At 38.6% G+C, this 22,738-nt stretch overlaps 1 protein-coding gene across 3 annotated transcripts in view; it reads right to left on the reverse strand.

Annotated features, from left to right (window-relative positions):
• Positions 1–6,356: 6,356 nt before the first annotated feature.
• The window catches only part of LOC150088428 (uncharacterized), a 30,849-nt gene continuing 14,467 nt past the window's right edge, over positions 6,357–22,738 (reverse strand). Inside the window, exons 1-2 of one of the 3 annotated variants that reach the window (XM_090369504.1) lie at positions 15,808–15,877; positions 6,357–7,709 (exon numbers count right to left, since the gene is read on the reverse strand). In XM_090369504.1, the coding sequence (XP_090225630.1) occupies positions 6,477–7,709; positions 15,808–15,843 (1,269 nt within the window). In that variant the 5' untranslated portion in view covers positions 15,844–15,877 and the 3' untranslated portion in view covers positions 6,357–6,476. Of the gene's footprint in view, positions 7,710–12,142; positions 12,462–15,807; positions 15,878–22,738 lie in introns of those variants that run through there. The other 2 variants (XM_090369503.1, XM_090369505.1) reach the window with 2 other exon arrangements.

Consider the following 22,738-nt stretch of genomic DNA (forward strand, 5'->3'; position numbering starts at 1 on the left):
AACAGTGTCTGCAAAAAACAATTCTTTTAAGCTGACCTCCCTACCACAAAATTAAAAGGCTGGACAGTGACACACAGGCCTAGCGAATAGTCCGGACATTATGGCAGTGCACAGACGTTTCCCTTATTGAGTCAAGATAAGAATATTTAACATGCATCAATGAAATGATACCATATTTCAAGAAAGCGGATTAGATAATTGATTTATTGTAGACTTCTGTGTTTTCTGAAAGGTCACAAACTTTTTTTGGGGGGAGGGGGAAGGCTCCAAAGCAAGTGTTGTATTTCCGATTCTATGCCAAGGGTCGTTTCCACGCACTTGGTCCAGATTTACTGAAAGGCGATAGGGAAAGAGGGGGGAAAGACCTTCTGAATAACTGACCCACCGTTGTGGGGTTGGAGTCTGACCTTGACCCGAACAAAAGTTCCGTTTAGGTTCCATTGTGATGACCCCTTCGTGTTTTGGGGATTTCCTTGTCACTCCTGCAGGAATCACGGCTAAGATGGGAGGGTAGGAGAGAATCCGGGTAACCAGTGTTTTCTGTACCTACCCACCCTTACTGCTAGCTACCATTATTTGTAAAGTTGCCTCTCACTCTATTCCCCCCCCCCTCCTGATAGCTAGAAGGGATGGGAGGATAGAAACTGTGCACAAATCCAAAGCATATGGTACAGAACCCGGCCATCTTTGATGTCAGAATAAAGCGCCTTTTCTAACACTAAAGTGAAGTTAAGAGTCTCGAGATAACTCTCGATTTAATTTTCTTATCCACACCGGCCCCCTAACCCTTAAATATGTACCTTAAAAACGCTGGCATTCTCAGGTACCATTAAGTGTAATTAAGCACATTTTTGTTTTGTCTCTTAAACAAGAACCGTGTCTTTAGGGTTCATTTGTTCGTCCCCCTAACAAAAACAGAAAAAAATCCTTTGTTGATCTCATGTCCTGCTTTAGGGGAACAAGTGAAACATTTGTAGTTCACCTCACGTAAGACACGCAGCACGTTCTAGGACAAGAATTTAAAAAGCTGGCATCAGCGTTATCAAGATAAACATTCTTTTTAGAAACCCCCTTTGTTCTTTTATCTTTAAAAAAAAAAATCTTTAATATATATAGCAGTATATTTAAATGCCAGATATTTATCTTTCTAAGATTTCTTAAGCAATATATCTGGAAGAGAGAGAGTAAAAGAAATAAAATGTTACATAACACAGATTATTCACCTGCCAACAAAAAAGGGGGTCTACAACCAACGTTAATGAACCGGAATGCCACGAGCAATGTAATTTAGACGACATAGATAGCGTTGGGTTACCGATAATTAATTTGTTTCTTTCGCCAATCCTGTTATTAATCACTAAATAGAATGTCGCAGGTTGTTGTGGGTAATTTTCATCCCCCTAAGATTAACTAGAATTAATGCGTACTTAAAATGTCAAGAGGTTCCAGAATGAATGCGTATTTCCATTTTGTTTATAAAAAAGGAGATTTTAGCGTTCAAATAGCTTTTTGCGTTGTGGTTGGACGAAAAATGTCCCTTCTTTCATTTAATAAACTTGTTTTTACGTTTATGGTTTATGTGGTAGAGAGAGAGAAGAAAAAAGCGGCTGTCTCCAGATCATGTGACTACAGCCGGTTTAATGTATGTCCTCTAAGCCACGTGGAAGTGAAAGTACCTAAAACTGGTTTTCAGCCATCAGAAAAAAAGTGCTGGAAGAGATTCAGCATACTAATAATGTTTCTTTTTACTTTCTGCCTAGTTGGAGAAAGAGCGAAGATGTGAATGAGTAGTCCCATAAATGACTGTTGCTAAAAAAAAAAAATGTTCACGGTAACCGATATATAGGCTGCAATATTTCTCATTTAGTAATCTGCTTGTGGAAACTTTCCTTTGTAATTTAGTCAATTCATTCTGCCATTCTATCTCTCTAAACTTTTGAAATATCAGCACGTTTTATGCAGAGTTAATTGTTACTAAAAAAAAAAGCCAAATAATTCTACAGATAATAATACCGGCAAACATCTGCATGGTTGCATCACATACATGCTGAATGACACACCCTGTTCACAACCATTCCGACAGTCAACAGCAGTGTGACACTTTCCCCCCCACCCCCGCTTAAATGTCATTATAAATATCTTGTTACCAGTGGCGTATCAAGCCGAACAGCATTTGAACACAAACAAAACACTTGTATTCTCAGTGCGTATTAAAATATGGTTCTAATAAATAAGGTGTTTTGAAGATAATTCTTGTATTATGGAATTGAAAAGGAAAAATTGTGTTTCAGGGGAGATATCCAACCTCTACGATGTATTAGATGATTTATAACCATAGCCCTCTTCCCAGAAATATTGATGGACTGAGATAGCTTTCAAAAAAGCAATCTCTAGGCCAGTGGTATGCACGTTAGTAAGAGTTATGGGTATTGGCAAACAAATAAAATCAAAACATTTCCAAAAGAGAATACTTTCCAATACGCAGAAACTGAACCCTCAAATTTTCGTTCTCCCCCAGTGATCCCCAAACAACAACTACTGAATATTCTAAAAATATGCGGTTCATTAGAGAAGGATCAATCAATTGTCAATCAGAATCCTTGAAGCCGATTCTATGTCCAATGTATCATTCCCTGTTGCTTCTGCCTTTTGGAACATAGTACTGTATTTACAAAGGGACACGTGTAGTTAAACAAAACTGAGGAAGCTGCCTCATGTATCAATCCACTCATGGGTCTATATCTAGACCTCTATTCCTCAAGACGCTTCACGAGCTATACAGAATCTAAAGGTAGACTGGGACCTTGAATGCTACAACTTCAAATATCGGAGTTTCATCTCCATAGTAAAGAATGTTTTATATGCTTGGTGAAATCGTAGAGTGGCAAGACCATTTTTAATTGTTTATGTAAACTGTGGCTGCTTCCATCACTTTAATGTCCAGCTCAATATCTTTCCAATTTTGTCAAAAATCGCAACTGTCCGAAACATTTTCTCATTTCTACAACGTAAGAATAAAACACCCCTCTAGTTAAACCAGTATCAAGTATTAACTAAATTATTAAAAGCCAAACAGTTAAATTATCCTGAGATCAATATTTTTTGCCTTTTGATACGTATAACTGTAGACTAATATTACATTAAAATATATACATTTTAACTCCTCCACGATATAATTAACACAACTATCAAATAAAAAAAGTAGACACACCTGTTCGAGGGAGAGAACAAAATCAGGTTTCAACTTCAAGGTCGTATGGCTGTAGGCAATTCTACAAACCTATAGATTCAGCCAAGACACTTCAAGGTTAGGGCCGACTGACACCATGCTTGTTTACCCACCCTACGGAGTTGGGCGTAATGCAAAACCAACACACGCACAGACACGTGTTGCGAAAAGCTCCCCCTCTTCTCAAATTCTGTCCACCCCACATAAGACAATGGGACGTGCCATGCCTTGCACGACCAGCCTATCGTAATTAATGTTGGAACACTCCGATAGTTGCGCAGCAATCCTGACTACAACGTACCGAGCAAAAAGGATGTTATTAACGAATCTTTATTCCATACAGGGCCAAGAGTTAACGCTACAAGGTCGACAATTACTTTGGAGAATCATAGGTACTTCAGTGGTTCCAGATAATCGTTTTGATATTGACATTACTGGCTTTTTCTCAAGGAGGTGTGGTTCTGTTGAAATTGTTATTGCGGACGTGTCATCAGAAAAACAGGGTAAGGGAGGGACTAAACGTTCTTCGTGGTTTGATGTGACAGAAATGGATTGAATACGATTGCCCTCCCCCCCCTCCCAACAGGTAGAAATAACCACGATGTTCTCTAGTTAAATATGCCACTGGCCTCCGTTGACCCTATTTCGATCAAGGATGGCATACTATAATACAAGTATGTGTTCCAGTTATGTCCACCCATAACACTTATCCTAGCTCTTCGTGGGTGAAATAATTATCAATGACTTCCAGTGGAAGAAGACATTGACAATTCTGATCATTTTTAGGAAATAATCCATTCGGCTTTTGATCGTCAACTTTAACGTCTTTCGATTTAGTATTCTGTAACTCAACAACCGTGGAATGGTAGCGCAGCTGTATTTTTCAAGCATCCATTGGTGAAAACATAATTCCATCTCCCCTCTCCACATTCTTTTTCCACGCGTGTAAACCGAAGGCCGATAAAGGAGCAACTGTACACACTTGCAGCTAACAGTCATGCGCAGAAATGTAGACGCAGAACAGCGCGAGGCGCTGCCACAGAAAGCAGTCTTTTGGCGAAGGAACGCTACACTTGTTCTAAAGTGGCAATAAAACAGGTGTTTTTCTTTTTCCCCAGCAGATATGACATCACAGACTCCAACACTGATTAATGAACGCTTGAAAAACAGCCTTATTGGTAGATACATGAAACCATATCTGCACGAGAACATTCTCTCGCCCCATTTTTATTAAATGGAATAGTCCGAATGGATAGCGGATACTACAGAGAATTTATATTTAATAAAAACTGAATATCAATAAAAATATTTATCTTCTGGTATGAATACTAATTAATAAAATATTTTTAAAAATAATAATGAACTTACCTGCATGTACAAATTTAAAAATATTCGACCAAGTTCTGTTTTTAAACTGGTAACAACAAATATGAAGTAGTACTTGTTTTCCTTGATTAAAAAATGTCCATTGATCAATTTAAATCCTATTATTTATCGACCAATAAAAACATACTTCGATATTTAAAAAAAAATCAATGCTTATATGCCATGTACAAATGTATTTCAAGTAGTATATGTTTATCTGGCTAAAATTCAGAACAGGGTGCGTATTCCAGATGTGGCGTTTATTATAGTTTTTAACATTTTCATTTTGAACTAGTTAAAAAAAAAGGTTAGTTTACGTCCCTAATTAGGGGCGTATTTATACGCAGAACTGTTTTCTGAATCTATAACTCCTTTTCTTCTCGCCGGTAGATTGCAGTACGCACCCTGTTCTGCACTTTTACCGTTTATTTTTAAATGCAGTCGTGAAAAAAAATTCTAAATATGTGGGATTATGGCTTAATATGTCCACAAGTGTTGTAATAAAAGACTCGGACACATTTAAAACAGCAAATATACTGTATTTCAGTTTTTCAAAACATCTTGTTTGAATACAAAGATGCCCTTGATTTTTAGCATACTTTTTATGCACACTGTGCATAGCAAACAATAATAGTATTACGGGCAATATCCGAAACATATGATTCATCACTAATCAAGGAATGTAGTCTTATCTTCCAATTTTATTTTTTTAAATAACAAATGACTATAATAGATCATAATAGTTTTTTTTCTTCTTAAAAAACGAAAACTGGACAAGATGTGGTCCCACTAATATGGAAACACAATAAGGCACCATCATTATATATATATAAATCTCTCTCTCTCTCTCTTACTACCAAATCGGTAGCTATATAAAACAGGGGGAGGGGGGGAAAGGAATAAATCAATTTTTTCTAGCGAATTAACAATTTCGAATTCACCAAATCAGATAGGCACTTAACATTACCCCCATTGTGACAAAAGACTACATCTTTGCCCGCCCGAATACTGCTGTTTTTCTTCCATCTTTGGTGGCCTCTCTCTCACTCACACACACACACACACACACACACACGCACGCATTCACACGATAATTTATTAAAATAAGCTATGTTCACATACCACGTCAATGTTAAATATGAGCATTTAGACAACTTTCTTCACTTAAACGGCTTAAGATTACAATAAATAAGTTATTTAAATATATGACAGATGGTCCTGCTACACTTAGTATGGCTAGACAACTGGACAGTGCTGCTAGAACTGACTTGAAGTTAAGGTTTGACCCTCGTCTTATTTTTTTTTTTCCGGCACTGATGTATATATTTGCTTTTTAAGCCTAAAAGTTAGGCTTCGTGTAGCAGGCGCTCTCCAGTGCATAAAATACTAGTTAAGGAGAAGTATACGACTTGATCGGTACTTAAGTTAGTACGAAAACAAGGCGAGAACACCCCCATTTCTTACCACTATGTGGTCTTTGTCTGATTTCCAATCCAGGCGCTTTAATGAACTAGTTTACAATGCAATTGAAATAAATATATGAAAAGCCTATTAGCAAATCAGCATATAGAACTGATTTGCATACTGGCGAATAACCGAGTTTTTTATAAATAGCTAGCTACGTATTAATTGTACATAGTTTACAAGGGAACAAACAAACTATGGCCTGCAATGATTAAAAGCATTACAAAAAAAATGGAACTGGACATGTAGTGTATATAATGCATGGTCCCTGGCTATCATATATATCTATATATATATATTTATATATATTGAGCGTTTCTGATTTTTTTTTTTTTTAAAGCCTAACTTCTGTACAGAAGTTAAGACAATTATAAACAGTCAATATTTTAAGGCCACTTGGCGAATGGTTGAAGAAATTTTACTCAAAGTCCTCTCTGGTGGACAGGCGACTGAAGATAGGAAGGCGGGGTAAACCTTTGTTGGCTTCTAGATTGCAAGATATAGGTACAGCAGTAGTAGCAGCACTTCCTCCTACTTTAAGGCACTCGAGTTCGGGAGAACCCGCCAAGGATTCCACAGGTGATGGAGGAGAAGCATCCATTCCGGCAATGGTGAAGTAACCGATGTTGTTGCTATCCACGTACAGCTCTGTAGTAACTGGGATGTCCTGTCCATTTAGTCCCATGGGATTCAAGGTTGGCTGGGAACCTCCAAATGCTGGAAGACGGGAAGTATTCAGCTTCCACGATGCCATCGTGGTGAATTCTGGAGAGAAGACGAACGGGGTGATGTTGGTGGTCTTCGAATTCGATTTTGGAGTTTGTGGCTTCGACGAATAATTAGGAAAAGGGTCTTCACCAAAGAAACTGTTCAGGGAAGTGGGACTTCCGCTTAAGCTGGACGGAGGAGAAAGGTCGCCAGCAGAGCCCAAGCTGAAACTGCCAATGGACAGCGCTTTTGGTCGAGGGTTTGAAGGAGGAGGTGGAGTAGGGGGAGTAGGAGCGGAGGGGGTGTTAGCGGTTGAGTTCTCATTTCCGAAAACATGCAGCTGTGCTAGGCTACTAATAAGACTCTTCCTCGATTCTTCGCTGTTGTGGATGAAATGACAGCGTGGACCGTAGGGGCAAAACCCCGTGCTATGGAAGGTGCGACATAATTCCGTCTTGTACTTGGGATGTCTGGCCAGTGTGCGTAGTTCCTGGATTCCATGAGCGAATTGGCACTTCTCACCATACTTGCAAGAGCCATTCTCTTCGAATGGTCGGCACAGCTCTGTCTTGTAACGACTGGAATTTAACTGATTAGGTCTAGGCTGGGAACTATTATTGTTGTTGTTGTTGTTATTGTTATTATTATTGCTGGTGGTGGTATTATTGTTATTTTTATCAACCGGCTCGCTCATGCTCCTATCCAGTTTGCGGTGCTGTTCCCTTCCTCCGGGAGACAGGGAATTCAGAGATGGCATCGTGGAGAGTGTGGATATCGCCGATCCTCTTACAGACTGGTGATGAAGACAGGACTTAGGGGATGGTGGGCTTGAAGCGAACATTGAAGTGCTGACGGAATTCCGCCGCTGTCCGATGGGAATCACTGACGATCCTACGGCCTTCCTGTCCTGCGGGAAGAAACCTTTGTGCGTGGACGAGATGGACTGTAAAGAAAATTATACAGATTAAGTTATCTAAATCTGAATGGATTTCTTGCTAGAAATTTTAAATATTTAATACATCAAAAGATAATAATTCCTTCACTTCTTATCTCATTGGAGTGAAATTTCTACACTGGTAATTTAAAATTAACCTACATAAGAAATATGCGAACACTTTTTTAAAAACCTGGATTCTTTAATCAATTTCAAATGAAGTTTACTTTATTAATTTTAATAATCCAGCTTTATTCAGACACTTTTCTCTTTTGAATCATCCAAGCTAATGGTAAAGTACGTCAAAGATAAGCTAAAATTTGTGAAAAAAAAGAGAGCAAGGAACTATTTTGTTAGTACTGTGTTTTCTCCTGAGTAATTAAAATTAAAAGACATTGGTTTTTAATCTTATTTTACCTTTATTTAAAAAATAAAGAATGCTCATTAGTTAAAATAATCTCAAAGATGGTTCGATCAAGAATTTAGGACTAGCTAATTACCAGAAATACAATCAAATTTCTACCAATATTAAACCACAAGCGTGTGGCCATCAAGACTGGCTCGAAAAATTATCCAAAATGTGACATCACGCTGCCGCACGAGTATAGCAACATACCCTCTTACTCAAGCTGTGACAAATCGAAATTGAATGGTTTTGTTCCTATGTCACTGAACAATATACATCCATTTTTCGACATTCAGGGCACCATTAATCGCCCTAAGTAGGGACACAGTTTCTTCCGATTCGGGACCAGTAAGCATTAAGCTTTAGCGAATATCCCAGCTGCTTTCCAAAGGTAAACTGCAGCCATCATCAATCCACTGCAGGATGGAAGCCTCCTCAACGATTCACGTTGGGAAATAGACCGTAATCTGCCACGCTAGTCCAGTGCGGGTTGGCAGATCGACAGTATTTAGCAGTCAGGGGTTTGAATCCCTGTCTACTCAAAGAGCGTGTGCTATGCATCCAGCTCCTGACCACTCGGCTACGAAGGCCGACGTTTTCCACAGATATCTAACATTAAACAAACCCATTTCGACATTCTAAGGACAACAACATGCAAGTTCTACTGACTGACGGAGGGAATCTGCTCGATAACTTGCACTGTATTGGACGACGAATCTTTGTTCGTTTATTAAACTGTCTGGATTACAGTTAAACATCAATGTAAACCATTTAAATTGTAAACAAGGCACCCAGTTTTTCCACAGGAAGAATTAGCTTTGATATTCCACAATATGCTCATCGTTAATACACATTCGATAATTTTTAAAACAGTTCTTTACTGCTATATTGCAGTGACAGCTACATGCACTGTAACAATTCTCGACAGGCCTTTCCCTTTGCATTAAACTCCCAGTATTGTGCAGGATGTGAACCAGAACACTTCATGTGGGAACTCTAGACTGAATTTAACATCGAGCCGAAGCTAAATGCATGAAAGTATAAGAAAGGGAAATGCTGCGTGTTGCCATCTTAGACCTTAAACGAAATTCATAGTTTCTGCAATGCCCTGTCTCCAAACATTACATATTTTTACAGAAACAGATATTCAATATTTTCTTAATTTATTTTAATAATTTTAAACAAGTTTTTGAGAGAAAAATAAATCATAATGCGTTTATAAACACTATACAACTTTTTGCCCTGTAGGATTTAAAATCGATGAATGCAATGTACCAAGTTCCTCCTCCTTTTATTTCATATATACAGTCCATTTTCTGAGTTCTTCAGTGACAGTACATTGATTCAGTGATTTCTTTCACTTAACAGAAAGATCTGGGTTCATTTTATTAAAGCAATATTTCTTTACAAGTACGTTATAGACCGATGTCATCAACAGCATCCTTTATTTGACCAGAAATAAAAATAATCGATGCTTTATAAGCTTTTAAATGTTACCATCCTAGGTAAAACTGCAACCCCGAAGTTGGAAGACCACTGACTAAACTAACCAAAGAAAAGATTATATAATATCCTATTAATATTAAATTTTAACTTCTAAAGTCCCCAAAATGGGACAGGCTGGAGTCGTGTCCTGGCTCTTATCATAAACACTGTGGAATATATTTCTCTCCGATTACAGTACGCTGATACTGAAATTGTAATCATAATTCTTCCTCACTTCGGCCATATTTTTTTTTTCTATACGTGGCTGATTCGAAGGACAGGAATCACTTGGCAACACACCTGCTTCTACTATGTGGCAGGTAGCAGCGTCATTCACATCTTGCTGCGTGTTCATTTTCCTGCAACTCACCGAGTATGAGTCACGTTACAAAGTCATGATGTTCAGAAAGCAAACTCACGTTCGTTTTGTAAATACGAGACCATATTCGCACTACGACGTTCCTTTTGTTATGTACAGACAGAAAAGTATGCCACGAACAGGGGCGGATTTATCTGTAGGCGCAAAGAAAGTGCTCACCAAGGGCCCAGCCAAGCAGATGGACACAAACTAAAAACTTATACAAGCACATGCATAATCGAATTAAAAGTTTAGAACTCTTAATTAGTGTTAGTACAATCTTAACTATTTAAGGAAATTCATAGTTAAAACAGAAACCTTCATTTAAGTTTGGATAAGAGTAGTTTTATTAAAACAAACGTTACATTATTATTTATTTAAAATAAATCAAATATTCATTGATTTTTTAAATACCTTTCATCTAATTAAATTATAATATGGTACAGGCTAACGACTGTACCTTAGGTTTGTAAGAACTGTGAGCAATTTGCGTTTCCTCAATCTTATATTGAGAAACAACGGGTTGACTGAATTGTACTATACACTTTAAATCGATTGAAAATGACACATTGGTTGCCAACTTGGTTTGTTGGCAAATACTTAAAAACCCGAAGCTCTCCAAAACTGTACTATAACGTTATATAGTATTCATAACTCAAGGCTTTTACCCTAAACATTAATTTGATTTTGTTTTTAAAGTGGTACCTTAAATCAGAAACAATTTTCAATTCATACACAAAATGCACTTCCAAAAATAAGTTTGAACACGTACCATATACTTTATAGTTCTAGAAACTCCTTAGAAAAACCCCGTATATATACACAAAAAATATCTTCCATTATCTATTTTTCTTTTGAAAAACTTTTGGAAGATTCAAAAGAGCACTTTCGGAGACTCGTATATTGCAAACCTGGTCCGGTGCAATACATGAAACCTATCAACTTCCGTGTTTATTACAATCAGATGGTGAAATCTGACGATGTTGCATACAGCGGACAGTTCCAGCCATAACCGAACTGGAAGACCCATCAAATACTTCAATGGTTTCTCATTAAGCCAGTTAAAATCCATTCTCTGCGGTTGTTCTTCAGGGATGCGTTCCAGTGAGGAGAAACCGAAGCCGAGGCAGTTACGGAAAGTCGGTGGTCGCCGAATGCTGTCATATTACTTGCGGTACCGTACCATAGAGCAAGCAGCGAGAATAACTTTCCCTCCTTGCAGCTTTTAGAAAATATTGCTCCATTGAATGAAAAAGGCTCTACAGAATGTCTGTTTGTACACAAAATGTCCGCGAAGGCATTTTTGTTTACTAACAGAAACAGAAAAGTTATTTGGTGAACTACATCCAAATAAAATGGCTACCACACGAACTGACCAAGCTGAGTATGCAACCAGAGAAGAGACTGACGTGGTAAGGTCCAGAGAACTGGCGCGAATCCACATTTTAACTAAAATCAATCGAATAAAAATCATTCTACTTCAACTAGTTAGACTGCAATTATCATATTATAAATAGCTCACAAAGAATATTTATAATTAATACAATCTACTGAATTTTTTCAGGGTGTATTTAACAATTGGGAAATCTTTTCTGGATATTTATACCTAAACACTTTCTACCATCGTAAAATCATAAAAATTATCTCAATAACAGGCAATATAATATACAAAATTAACAACACAAATGCTATTTGCAGGTTAAATTCAGTGAATCGGGCCATCTCCAAAAAATATTAAAAAAAACTATTATATTTTTTCTTTTGGCTGAAGACCAAAATTGCAATTATTCACCAATGCGATTTATGAAATTTGAGGCTTATAACAGTGCCGTTTTTCTTTTAATTTAAACGCCGAATCTGCCTCACGCTTAGGGCGAAAAATTAATAATAAGAGAACAAAATATTAAGATGCTACTCGCCATCTCTGAAACATTTTAAAATCCACTTCTCAAGAAAAATACATCGTGGACAGATAACCTCATACAGGCTCACCAACGTCTTCAAACCACACTGGAGTGCATCCGCCACCCACTTGTTGCCAGCTGGGTGAGATAAACCACCACTCAACTATCGGCTGACCTAGATTGCGGTTGTTAGCGCCAGAAGAACTCAATAAAAATGGAGACTGCAATTTTTAGAAGTGCCACAGCAATTAGAAAATTCCTGATAGGAATAGGCATCACACACACTTACCTTCCCAAATCCATCTGTATCAAAGTAACCCGTCAATACGACTGCAGACATTGCCACTGAGCACCAGAACCTTACGCCTGTTCACCACGGGTGTGCTAGCTACTACCCCACTGGCCCAACTTTTCTAGGTTCTCGGCACAGCGATAACAAACATGACGCAACAGTGAGGAGGAGGGGCATCAGTCAAACCAACCAATCGGAGAGAAGTAGTGGAAAGCTTACAGGGGTAGTAGAAGTGTAGCACATGACCTCGCGTGAATCAGCAAAGTCTCGCCTGAAACGAGACTGCTGAGAGAGAGAGAAAGAAGGGCTGTTGAATAGGTATTAGAGGTTTTTTCCTAGAAAGATCCACGAAGATGAAAGCTCTGGAGATAATCGAAAGTAACTGAGGGTGGCATAAAAACAGTTATAATATTGAAGAGACGATTACTACATAACACAAAATGCGAGATTATGCTATACACAAACAAACACATATGCTGTTATATATTTTGGTGTTAAGAGAGAGAAAGATCTCGGAATATCTTCAGCAGATGAATCATTTTGCCGTGTTAATGTCCACTCTACGTGGACATTAATACCTTGTGCAACTTATGGTGTTATGCGTGTATGTTCAGTGTATATGCATAGACATAGCTGAAATTCTTCGATTTCTTCCGCAAACCGCTTCCCACCTGACCTTATTCTTCTCTTTTGAAATTAGTTCAGAACGCCGTACTTATTGTTCGCCAGCCGCCTGGCCCCAGTTGGTGGATGGAAGTTGAGGAACGCCATTCTTTCACTCCTGCTCCCCTCGGTTTCGCCGTCGCGCTCTGCGAACGAACACGTGCGCGCAAGATTTGTTTGCTAGCCGGGGAACCGGGTCACGTGATCCGAGCCAGCTCCACTTTGCCGCTCAAGGAGGCGAAGAGCGGTGGCGCCGAAACAGGCGTGGGAAAGTGCAAGCAGATGTTCTTGTAAGGTGGCTCGTGAGCATGTGCTTTGTCCCGCTCTCTGGCCTTGGTGAAGTACGTGATCATTTGGAACTGCCAAGTGTGAGCCCTGCCTGTGAAATGTCTTCGCTGCGATGTGGGGAGAGAATTCGAGTGCAGGGTAGGGAGAGGGGACTCTTTTGATTTTCTTCTGGAGTGTCGTGATTAGGATAAAGATTTCCCCTGTTTTTTTTTTTTCCCTACACACTCGGGTGGTAGCTCAGTGCCTGAAGAAAAGGAAAGGATTGAAGAGATAAAAAAAAAAAAAAAAAAAACTTACCGAATTGGGTGAATAAAAACGTACGCAAGGGGTTAAGTTCACTGTGTCAAGTTCGATGGAATTTTTTTTATCGTTTGTGGCTGCACAGCAACCCTGGTGGAAAGAGTGAGAACCCACATGGATTTATCCATTTCTTCCTTTTCATCCCAATGCTGAAGGCTACTGTTCAAGTATTATAACCAGTGAAGTGGTGGTGATACGAACCTAGCTATCCACTACTATGCCAATTTGAGACAAGGTCGAAAAAGGTGTAAAATAATTGCAGTATACTGACACTATTACACTCCCTTCCCACGCACATTCACAAGAAGCCTTAAACGAACCTAACAACACCAGAGGTCTCCCCGCTTTATTGCCCAAGAAGTACCTTTAACAACCAAATCACACCACCGCTAAACCGTACAATGACCACTTTCGGATGATCCAACAACGTAATAAAAGAGTTCACAGTAAGTAAGCCCTCTCTGACATTCCCTATCCCTTGTCACGCATTTCCCAATGACCCCGAACAATGCAAACACTTTGTCGTGTTTGAAATACTGTCCTTAATTGGTAAATTTACGATTCATGTAAACTGATCTGATTGCTAAAACTATCCAAAGAATGTCACTCATGTAGTATGGAATAAAACACAACAAATAGGATTATTGGATCACTGAGAAAACAGAAAACTCTTCGCTTTCTGAACACTGGGTCTGTCTGTAGCTTTTAATTTCCACTGCTCACCACTATCGGAACACCTGGACAAATTCCAGTTCTAATGTGTGAGAAAGGTGTCTTATCTAGGGCCAACCAAAGAGAATGGTCACTAGGGTGTCGAGACTTACGGGCGTTTTTCCACTTATCTATTTTTAGCTACATGCAGTATTATTGGAGCTGGCTCCTATACGTTAGTAAAGGGAGCGCCAAAATATTTTGGTCATGCGCCGACCCGATGATTATGGAGAAAGTCATTACTTTGCATGAAAGTTTGCAAGAAATTAGTTAAGAATTACAATTTTTTTAAGTATAACTAATTACACTATACGTCACGCGAATCTCGTTCACAAGTGCCGCAGTATTCACTACTTAGATAAAGCTGTCCTTTCTTCTTGAGACAAGTTCGCGCCACTTTCCTCACCTACACAGCAACAGAAGTCTTACATTTTCTCAAACGTTACACAGCGGGGCTTCCCGGGAGTATCGTAACAACTTAGTCACTTCTGTTTATGTTGACAGCACTGTCAACAAACACGACACAAAGCAGGTTTCCTATGAGAATGTGAATTGGTTTCATTTGATCTCACATTGACCTTGAAGATCCTGAGAAAAAGAAACTGTGAAATTGCGAAGCCATCAAGGGGCTATTTCCACTGCTCAAACCACTGAGGAGCTTTCCCCAGCTTTACGAGTTGCCTCGGTGTTGTACTACGAATACACAGCACTTTCCCATTAAGAAGTATTGAGTGCAGTTTTGCAATAGAACCCAGAAATTTTGATCAGGAAATGTTTTTATTTGAGTCTTGACTGGCTCAGAAGCGTATAAAATGCCGATTACTTCTTCAACAGCAATGATTGCAAAATAATTACAAGACACGCGTGGATCTTTAGCAGGTAAATGCACTTTCTCACTCTTACAGAATCAGTTTACGCGTAGAAAGAATTTTAATTTATGTATTGCTAGCGTAAACGACCTTCAAACCTCAGCCGTGGCTTCTGCCAACATCTACGTGTCTTCGTAGGCTTAAAAGAAAATTTATGTGCAACTTAAGTTTACACGAAACCATTAACTACTGTTCTGCATGTCTGTCCGCCATTCTAAATCTCCACTCAACTCCACATTAGCTCCTTTTTTTTCTGCCGAGTCATCTCGTTACTTGAAGTTTCGTACTGTAACTTTTTCTCACACTTAAAAGACGCCATTCTTGAAACACCTGGGCAGACCTAAAGTCTTAATATGTGAGAACACGAATCCCGCTAGCGATTACCATATGGAGTGGAGCGAGAAGAAAGTACAGTCTCGCTCCTTCTTATATAAGGGTGTCAGTATTATACGCACGTGCCAATCCACCTTTCGTCTATCTTACAATGTTTCTTTTACGCTTAAGAAAATTATCCGTGATCGATATAATCTCAATATTGCTGTATTACAAGAGGAAAATAAAACGGATTCGTAAATATCAAGATGGCATCCAATAAACAATTGCCTAACTTCTCGTTACATTCGCGCATCACTCGAGAAAATTCCTTTAGTATATCGATACGAGAAGAGTAAGAAGCAGTAACTGCGTACACTCCACATTTTGGTATCTGCTTACTTCTTAATACTCTGCTCATCGTCCACCTTCCTGTAAAGTATTGAATAACCTTTACCTAACAGCATTGTGAAAAACATTTCATCAGTCCTAGATTAAATACAAATATGGCGTGCTTACCTCTTGTCTCTGGAGTACCCTGATACCGGTTCGCATTATTGTAAACGTACGAATAAACGAAAAGATTGGAGACTAGTGAAGCGAAGTGTGCTAAAAACATATCATAAATACAGTAGGATGATTGTTTGAGAATTATTCTCGTGGCGCCATCTATCGATAAGTTACGTAACTTCTTACATATCAAAAACGACGCGATATACACAGTATTTATTTTTAATAAACAAATATTTATAATCTTTATTTAAAAGTCTTTGTAATATATTAATTTTCAGACAATAAAAAACTGACATTATTACAGTTGTATTTCTTTATTTTGGATTAGAAAGTAAGTGATTACTAAAATGAAACAATTTTTTTTTTTTTTTTAATCAAAGGAAAAATATAGCAGTTTAGCGGGGTTTGCTTTTTTTTTTCGGGTTTAAAGTAAGTTAATTCGCGTATACTTGCACGCTTTTTTTCTTAAAAAACCTTTGTTTCAAAATGCTCAGTCACGTTAGTGTCTGGAGGCTTATCAAATCACCTTGACTTGCTATTACACGGCATGAATTTCAATCATTTCAGTCTACACTAGTGGTCATTACTGGACAAAAGCGCCATCTGGTATTCATAAAGAACACTTCATATGTGGTTTAAAGATCAAATTATGTGCTTGCAGTGTCATACTAAGGTGGAACACAAAAAATGTAGAGTTTAAAAAAAAACCATATATGTTTTTTCAACTTGAAATACTAGAAAACGAGTGAGCGTGATGCGTATTTTGGCACTATTTCAATGTTTATTGATTGATTGTTAAATTTAGGCGGAGGGCAATAACAAAAAATAAATAAATAAAAATGATAATAACAAATAAATATTACACTTTTTTCCAAATAATATATACAATGGTGCAAGGAAGTGTGAGGCTTATGCTGCACCAGCCAAAAAAAATTGCCGAGTTACCCTGATAGAGAGAGGAATCACCAAGAAAGAGAAGAATGATGATATCCAACTCAGAACCTTGTGTGGGCCAAGCCCATACTCACTATATATGAGCTCACTGTTCTAAAAGTTTCTGAAAAGAGTCACTGAAGGCGTCCGAAGAGGCGATGTTCACTTCGCCCGTCACGTTTATCTTTATGTCCTGAACATCCCGAAATCTCTTTCCTTTGAGGGCAGTTTTCACATTAGGAAAGAGGAAGAAGTCCACTGGTGCTAGATCGGAGGAGTAGGGCGGATGCGTGATCTGTACGAGCTACGTTTCGTCAGAAATGTCTTCACAACAAGTGCGGAATTGGCGGGGTCATTGTCGTGCAACAAGAAACACCTTCCTTTCTCTCGAAATTGCTGCCTCACCCGGGAAATGCACTTCAATAGTATTTGAAGCACCTGCACGTAGAACGCAGTATTGATTCTTTCCCTTCAGATACAAATTCCTTGTGAAACACACTCTGTTTATCGAAAAACATGATCAGCATCGTCTTGATCCTGGACTTCTGTAAACGAAATTTCCTGGGCCTTGGTAAATTTTATTATTTTGAAGTTCAGTGCATGCTCTGACACTTCGTCGTACTGAAACACTCATCTCTAGTGACAATGCAGTTGAGCAAATTAGGATTGTCTTGACAAGTCTGGAAGAATTCTTCACATGATGACACTTTTAGTTGCTTCTGATCATTTGTGCGGCACAAATTTTGCACAGACACCCCCCTTTCCCTAAATCTTCATGCAATCTCTTACCATAATTTGCAATTCTGTTCTTATTTCGAGAGGTCGGCGGATGCACACTTCTTGGGTCATCGCGAACATCCTCATGTATGTCTTTGAATCGCTTATAACATTCACGACTTAACATTACATCACCATAAACCGTTTTTAACATTTCATACGTTTCTGCTGCAGATTTTCGCAGTTCAAAGCACAATTTGGGAAGTGATGGTTAATTCTAGAAGTCACATGACAAATAGATAAAAAAAATAAACAGATTTTCTGTTCATACTTCGGGACAGCCACATAAAGTCAGAGGAGTTTATAGATAAAGAATACAAGAAAATCTGAATTTAGTATTCACGTGAATTCGAACTACGGTCATTCAAACGCGTGCACTTTTGTATCCTCGTGATTGACCACTCTGTGCTCTACGACATCCTGTATTTCGATTGAAATAAAATTTCGTTGTTCGAGAAATATGATTATAAAATGGCTAATAATTATTTATCCAGATTTGCAAGGGAAAAATACTCCTGCCTATGATGCGAAACGGAGAAATTAAAGTGAAAATTTAAGATGAGATCAACAGAAATTTCTGATCTGAGGTAGCGCTAGAATTCATTATTTTCAGGGGCGCCGAAATACCTTGGGCCATTACTCCCCCGGACCAATGAACACTCCTTAACAAATGATGGAGAAGTCACACTATTCTTGCAGTCCATTACAATATACCATCGTCTTCAACGTAGCAGTAGTGTCCAGAAAGGACCAATGATGACCAACACTATAGTCTTCAGAGATGAGTTCCAATTCTGTTGGAGCTAACCACGAGCGGCCCATTTGCGTCGCCCTCGTGAGTAGCACAGCTGGTATAATCACCGTCCTCCTCACACCAGATAGAAAAGATCTAAGTTCGAATCCTGAAAATGACGCGGGCAAGTTGGTCGGTCTAAAGCGAGGACAGCAGGTTCTTTCTCCCGGAAACTCGAGTTTTTTATCCACAAACTGCAAATCGACTACAGAATACATGCAATTTCAGGCATATTATATACGGCGCAATATGGCCTAAGTTTCTGATATACTTAAACCCTATGACAACAACAACAACATGCTTCCTTCAATTGTTACTGAACACGTTAAACATGATTAAAACGAAGCTATTGATCGCGGTTTCGAATACTGGAATTCAAAAGTATTTTAGTTTTATTGCATACATAAAATTTCATTTGATGGAAAACAACATAAGTCTCAAAATCTTTTTTGATGATTTTCTTGAGTAGCATTTAAGTTGTTTGGGGATTCTTTGACGTATCGACTGAATTCTTTGACGTATCGACTTTGGTCTTCACGCGCTAATTTATGCGGTATTCTGATAAAGATGTGATTTTATCAGGTATAAATGGACCATCTTTCATGTTATGCGGGTTGAAAAACCCAGAATAACTAAAAAAAAAAATCCCAATCCCTCCACCCGACACCAGAAAATCACAGCCCTGGTTGAAGAAGCCTTTAAGAATTCTTCCAGTATTCAATGGGATTTTAACTCAGACGAGCAGCAGGCCTACTTACTGTCATGGAATGCTTCTCAAACTGTTATGGTTGTTTTTTGGCTTCTCGCCAAAGCAATTAAGGTCATGGGGTGTCATCATACACGTGTATGACGTCTATAATTGCATGTATTCTGTGCTCTTTTTCCCTGTTTTTCTTCCTCCCATTTCTGGAAGCAAAACTGCAACCCTCTCTCTAAACTGACTAATTTGGCTACCGTGAGGGAACCCCATAAAGATTCCTCTTGTCTACACAGGTTTCAAACATAGATCTTTCCCGTATGGTGTGGGCAGCAATCGTAACTACTGTGCTAACTGCGAAGGTCACACTGAAAATCATTTGTGTGTTTCTCTCAGGTTTACCGAGCTTGGCAATCCTAATATAACCACCTTTTGGATAAACCAATTTCAAAGGCGAGTGGTGTGCAATGCAGTGAGGTATTACTGAATAATAACAATATTGACTAATTTCATTTGAGAGAGGAAGAAACTGTATTCAATTGGCACATTAATATACACAAAAACACACGTAGCACGTAATATTACACCGCAATAATTTCCGTTATTTACAAAAACCAGTTATTTACAGAAGGAAAAGGGCATTTAACAGAATAGTTCAGGTTTTATGGCTCGAATCTCGTTCTTACAGTGCAGTAAGTGAAGACAGCAATAAAGTGGCCATCTGCAGTTATCTGTTTCCTGCAATCCCTCAGGCAATGGATGGAGATAATGTCTATCAAACGTCAGAACAATAAACGTGCCGCTTTATCACGCCTGTGTAGAACACTTACTATTCTCTGCATGAGTCATCATAGTCGAAATTATTGAGTCATCAGCTACTCGTACGCTCGCTAATTCAGAAAAAAATAATTCTCGGAGAGCATAAAGAGAAACACAAAGCAGCTCCAGTTCCCTTAATGAGAACTGTTTACCATATACTGTCTAGATAGCTTGGTGAAGAATGAAAATAAAATTTGCAATGCGCAAACAGGATAAACATATTGTGCCCTCGTGGATAGCACGGTTGGAATAATCACCATCCACCCAAACCGGCAAAGGCCAGGGTTAGAATCCAGTCAATGATGTGAGAAATTCTTATGGGTTCTTTTCACTATGACTGAGTTAGTCGGTTTCAGGGGAGGGTAGCATATTTTTTTACTCCCGGAAACTCGGGTATTTCGTTCAGAAAACCGAAATTTATAGACATATTATGTGTGGTGCAATATGGCCTAAGTTGCTGATGCGCCTAAAACCCTACAACAGCACCAGTTGATATTTTACAATATTCCTAGATCAGTCATACATTGGAGATTTCGTTGTTAGATTTGAATATTGTATAGTTTGAATGTATTCACACTATGCAATTACAAATCTAATACGATGGGGGAAACTCGCATCACAATAAAGGAATATTTTGAAATTTCAATTCAGCAAAAGTACTTTGAGAACTTATTTTATAATTATCCTGCATATTAGGACAAGGCAGGCGCAACCCAATAGGCCAAATACTGATACCCAGAAATAGGACAAAAATCCGAGCAATTTAACACCAAAAAAAAAAAAAAAAACATTGGATCAGAACTTCTCCATGTGCAGGTAACAGGTGCTCTAAAAATAAAAAGAAATGTTTATAGAACAAAAAGTATGTTCCCCTTTAAATGTTTATTAAGGGAAAGCAAGGTTATAAAAATGAGAGAAACTCTGCAGCATACCAAAACTAAATCGCACGTGGCGCCATCTATTGATAAGTAATACAACTACTTTCAGATTCACGATGGATATTTAAAATACGAGTGTAGAATTGCAATTATATTAGGGGCGCCCCATTTTGTGATAAGTTATACATTAATGATATAATTTGTCTCAGTTTTACTTTTAGAAAATGAAAATTAAAATTTATTAAAATGATGAACTGCTAAAAACAGAATTGAAACAAATTTTTCTTAGTTTGAATAAATGCAGTTTTTGATCTTGGATGGCAGCACAGGTTGCAACCCATCCATTATTATTATTTTTTTTTTTATAATGAAAATTTTTAAATGAAAATATTGAACAGTAATACTTCGCATAATTAAATTTCTTAAAAGGAATTTCAAATGTGTCAATTCCTTATTACGATCCAACACACTTTGCTTTAGCAGATTTCATTGCCCTGAAAAGGATGTCACGTGCTGTTGTGCACAAAAAATTATAGCTGAATATGAGGTGTGATCAAAAAGTTCGGGGCTGAACTAATAATTGGGTATGAAGTTTATCATCCTAATAACAGGTAAACGAAGTTTTACCGGCTGTTAGGATAGCTCTCCTTCGATGTAGTCTCCTTGAACACTACACACCAATTCCGACCCTTCTAGAACTTTTGGAAGCATTTCTGATAAGCTTCTTTTGAAATTGCTGATAGTTCCTGTGTCAGGTTCTAAATAACCACTTCTTTGCAAATCTGTGACCACATGGAGCTAAATGCGGTGTGACGGATGAGGGACACAGTAATGGAATGCTTGGCAAGAAATTCTTGAATGGAAAGGGCTGAATGTGCAGGGGGAAGCAAGCACAATTCCCAGAATCACATTTTACCGCCGTATTCCCATAACAGCAACATGCAATCGCCTTAGAACTGTTCTATGGTATTGCTAGCTCACTGTTTGACCATGCAGGCCAAATTCGTAAAAAAAAAAAAAAAAAAAACGATAAACACGATCTTCACTTTTGATAGAGACTGTCATGCTTTTCTTCTATTGAGAGGACTGGGCTTTTGTTTCCGAGTCATAGCGTCACCCACGAGTCATCACCAGTAATGATGAATCAGTGAGGATCAGCAGAAGCAGCCCGTTGACGAAGACTGTGACATGCGAGGCAGAAACTTGACAGAAACGTATTGCATTCCGAAATCTTGTGTAAATTGATTGACATGTCCCATACCAAATTCACTCGCAACTTTGAGAATTAAACGTCGATCACTTCTGATGAGATTACGAATAATTGAATCATTGGTTTTTGAAGTTGAAGGGAGGCCAGAGCCCAGAGAGAAGATCATCTTTGAAGGACCAGCGGTCCTCTTAAACTTTGCGAAGTCTTTGAATGACATATAGTACCTTCTCCGAGAGCAAGTTTTAAAATTTTGGGGGTTTCTGCTGCACTTTTCTCTAATTAGAAAAAAAAAAAAAAAGATGCTGATTAGGTGTTCAGTAATATCACTCACTTTAAAATGCAAAGAAAAACATAAACATCTACTCAATACACGACAATTCAGACTGATTACATTTAAACGGACGATTCATGCGTTACAATGAAAATTCCGAGCGTGATGGGTAAAAGGAAGGATTTATCAGACTTTGATAAAGGACAGATTGTGGGTGCTCGACGAGCTGGTGCCTCGATTTCCCAAACGGCTGAATTGGTGGGGTGTTCGAGAGCCGCCGTAGTGAAAGTGTACCAGGACTGGCGTCAAAATGGTCAAACGACCCGACGGCAAAACTGCAAAAGTCAGCGAAAGGTTTATGTTAGAGGTGAGCGCCGGATCCGATGACTCGTACAGGCACAGCACTGTTGAAGAGTTGACTACCCAATACAACATGGGCCAACCCGGAACAATATCTGGCATGACCATTTGTCGCATGCTCGCACATATGGACTATACCAGCAGACGACCCCTACAGCATTCTCTCCTAACCAAGGTTCATCGGCGTAAATGACTCGTC

This window comes from Mastigoproctus giganteus, chromosome 3, assembly GCF_048544385.1.
Source record: "Mastigoproctus giganteus isolate SK-2022 chromosome 3, ASM4854438v1, whole genome shotgun sequence".
Classification (NCBI taxonomy): domain Eukaryota; kingdom Metazoa; phylum Arthropoda; class Arachnida; order Uropygi; family Thelyphonidae; genus Mastigoproctus; species Mastigoproctus giganteus.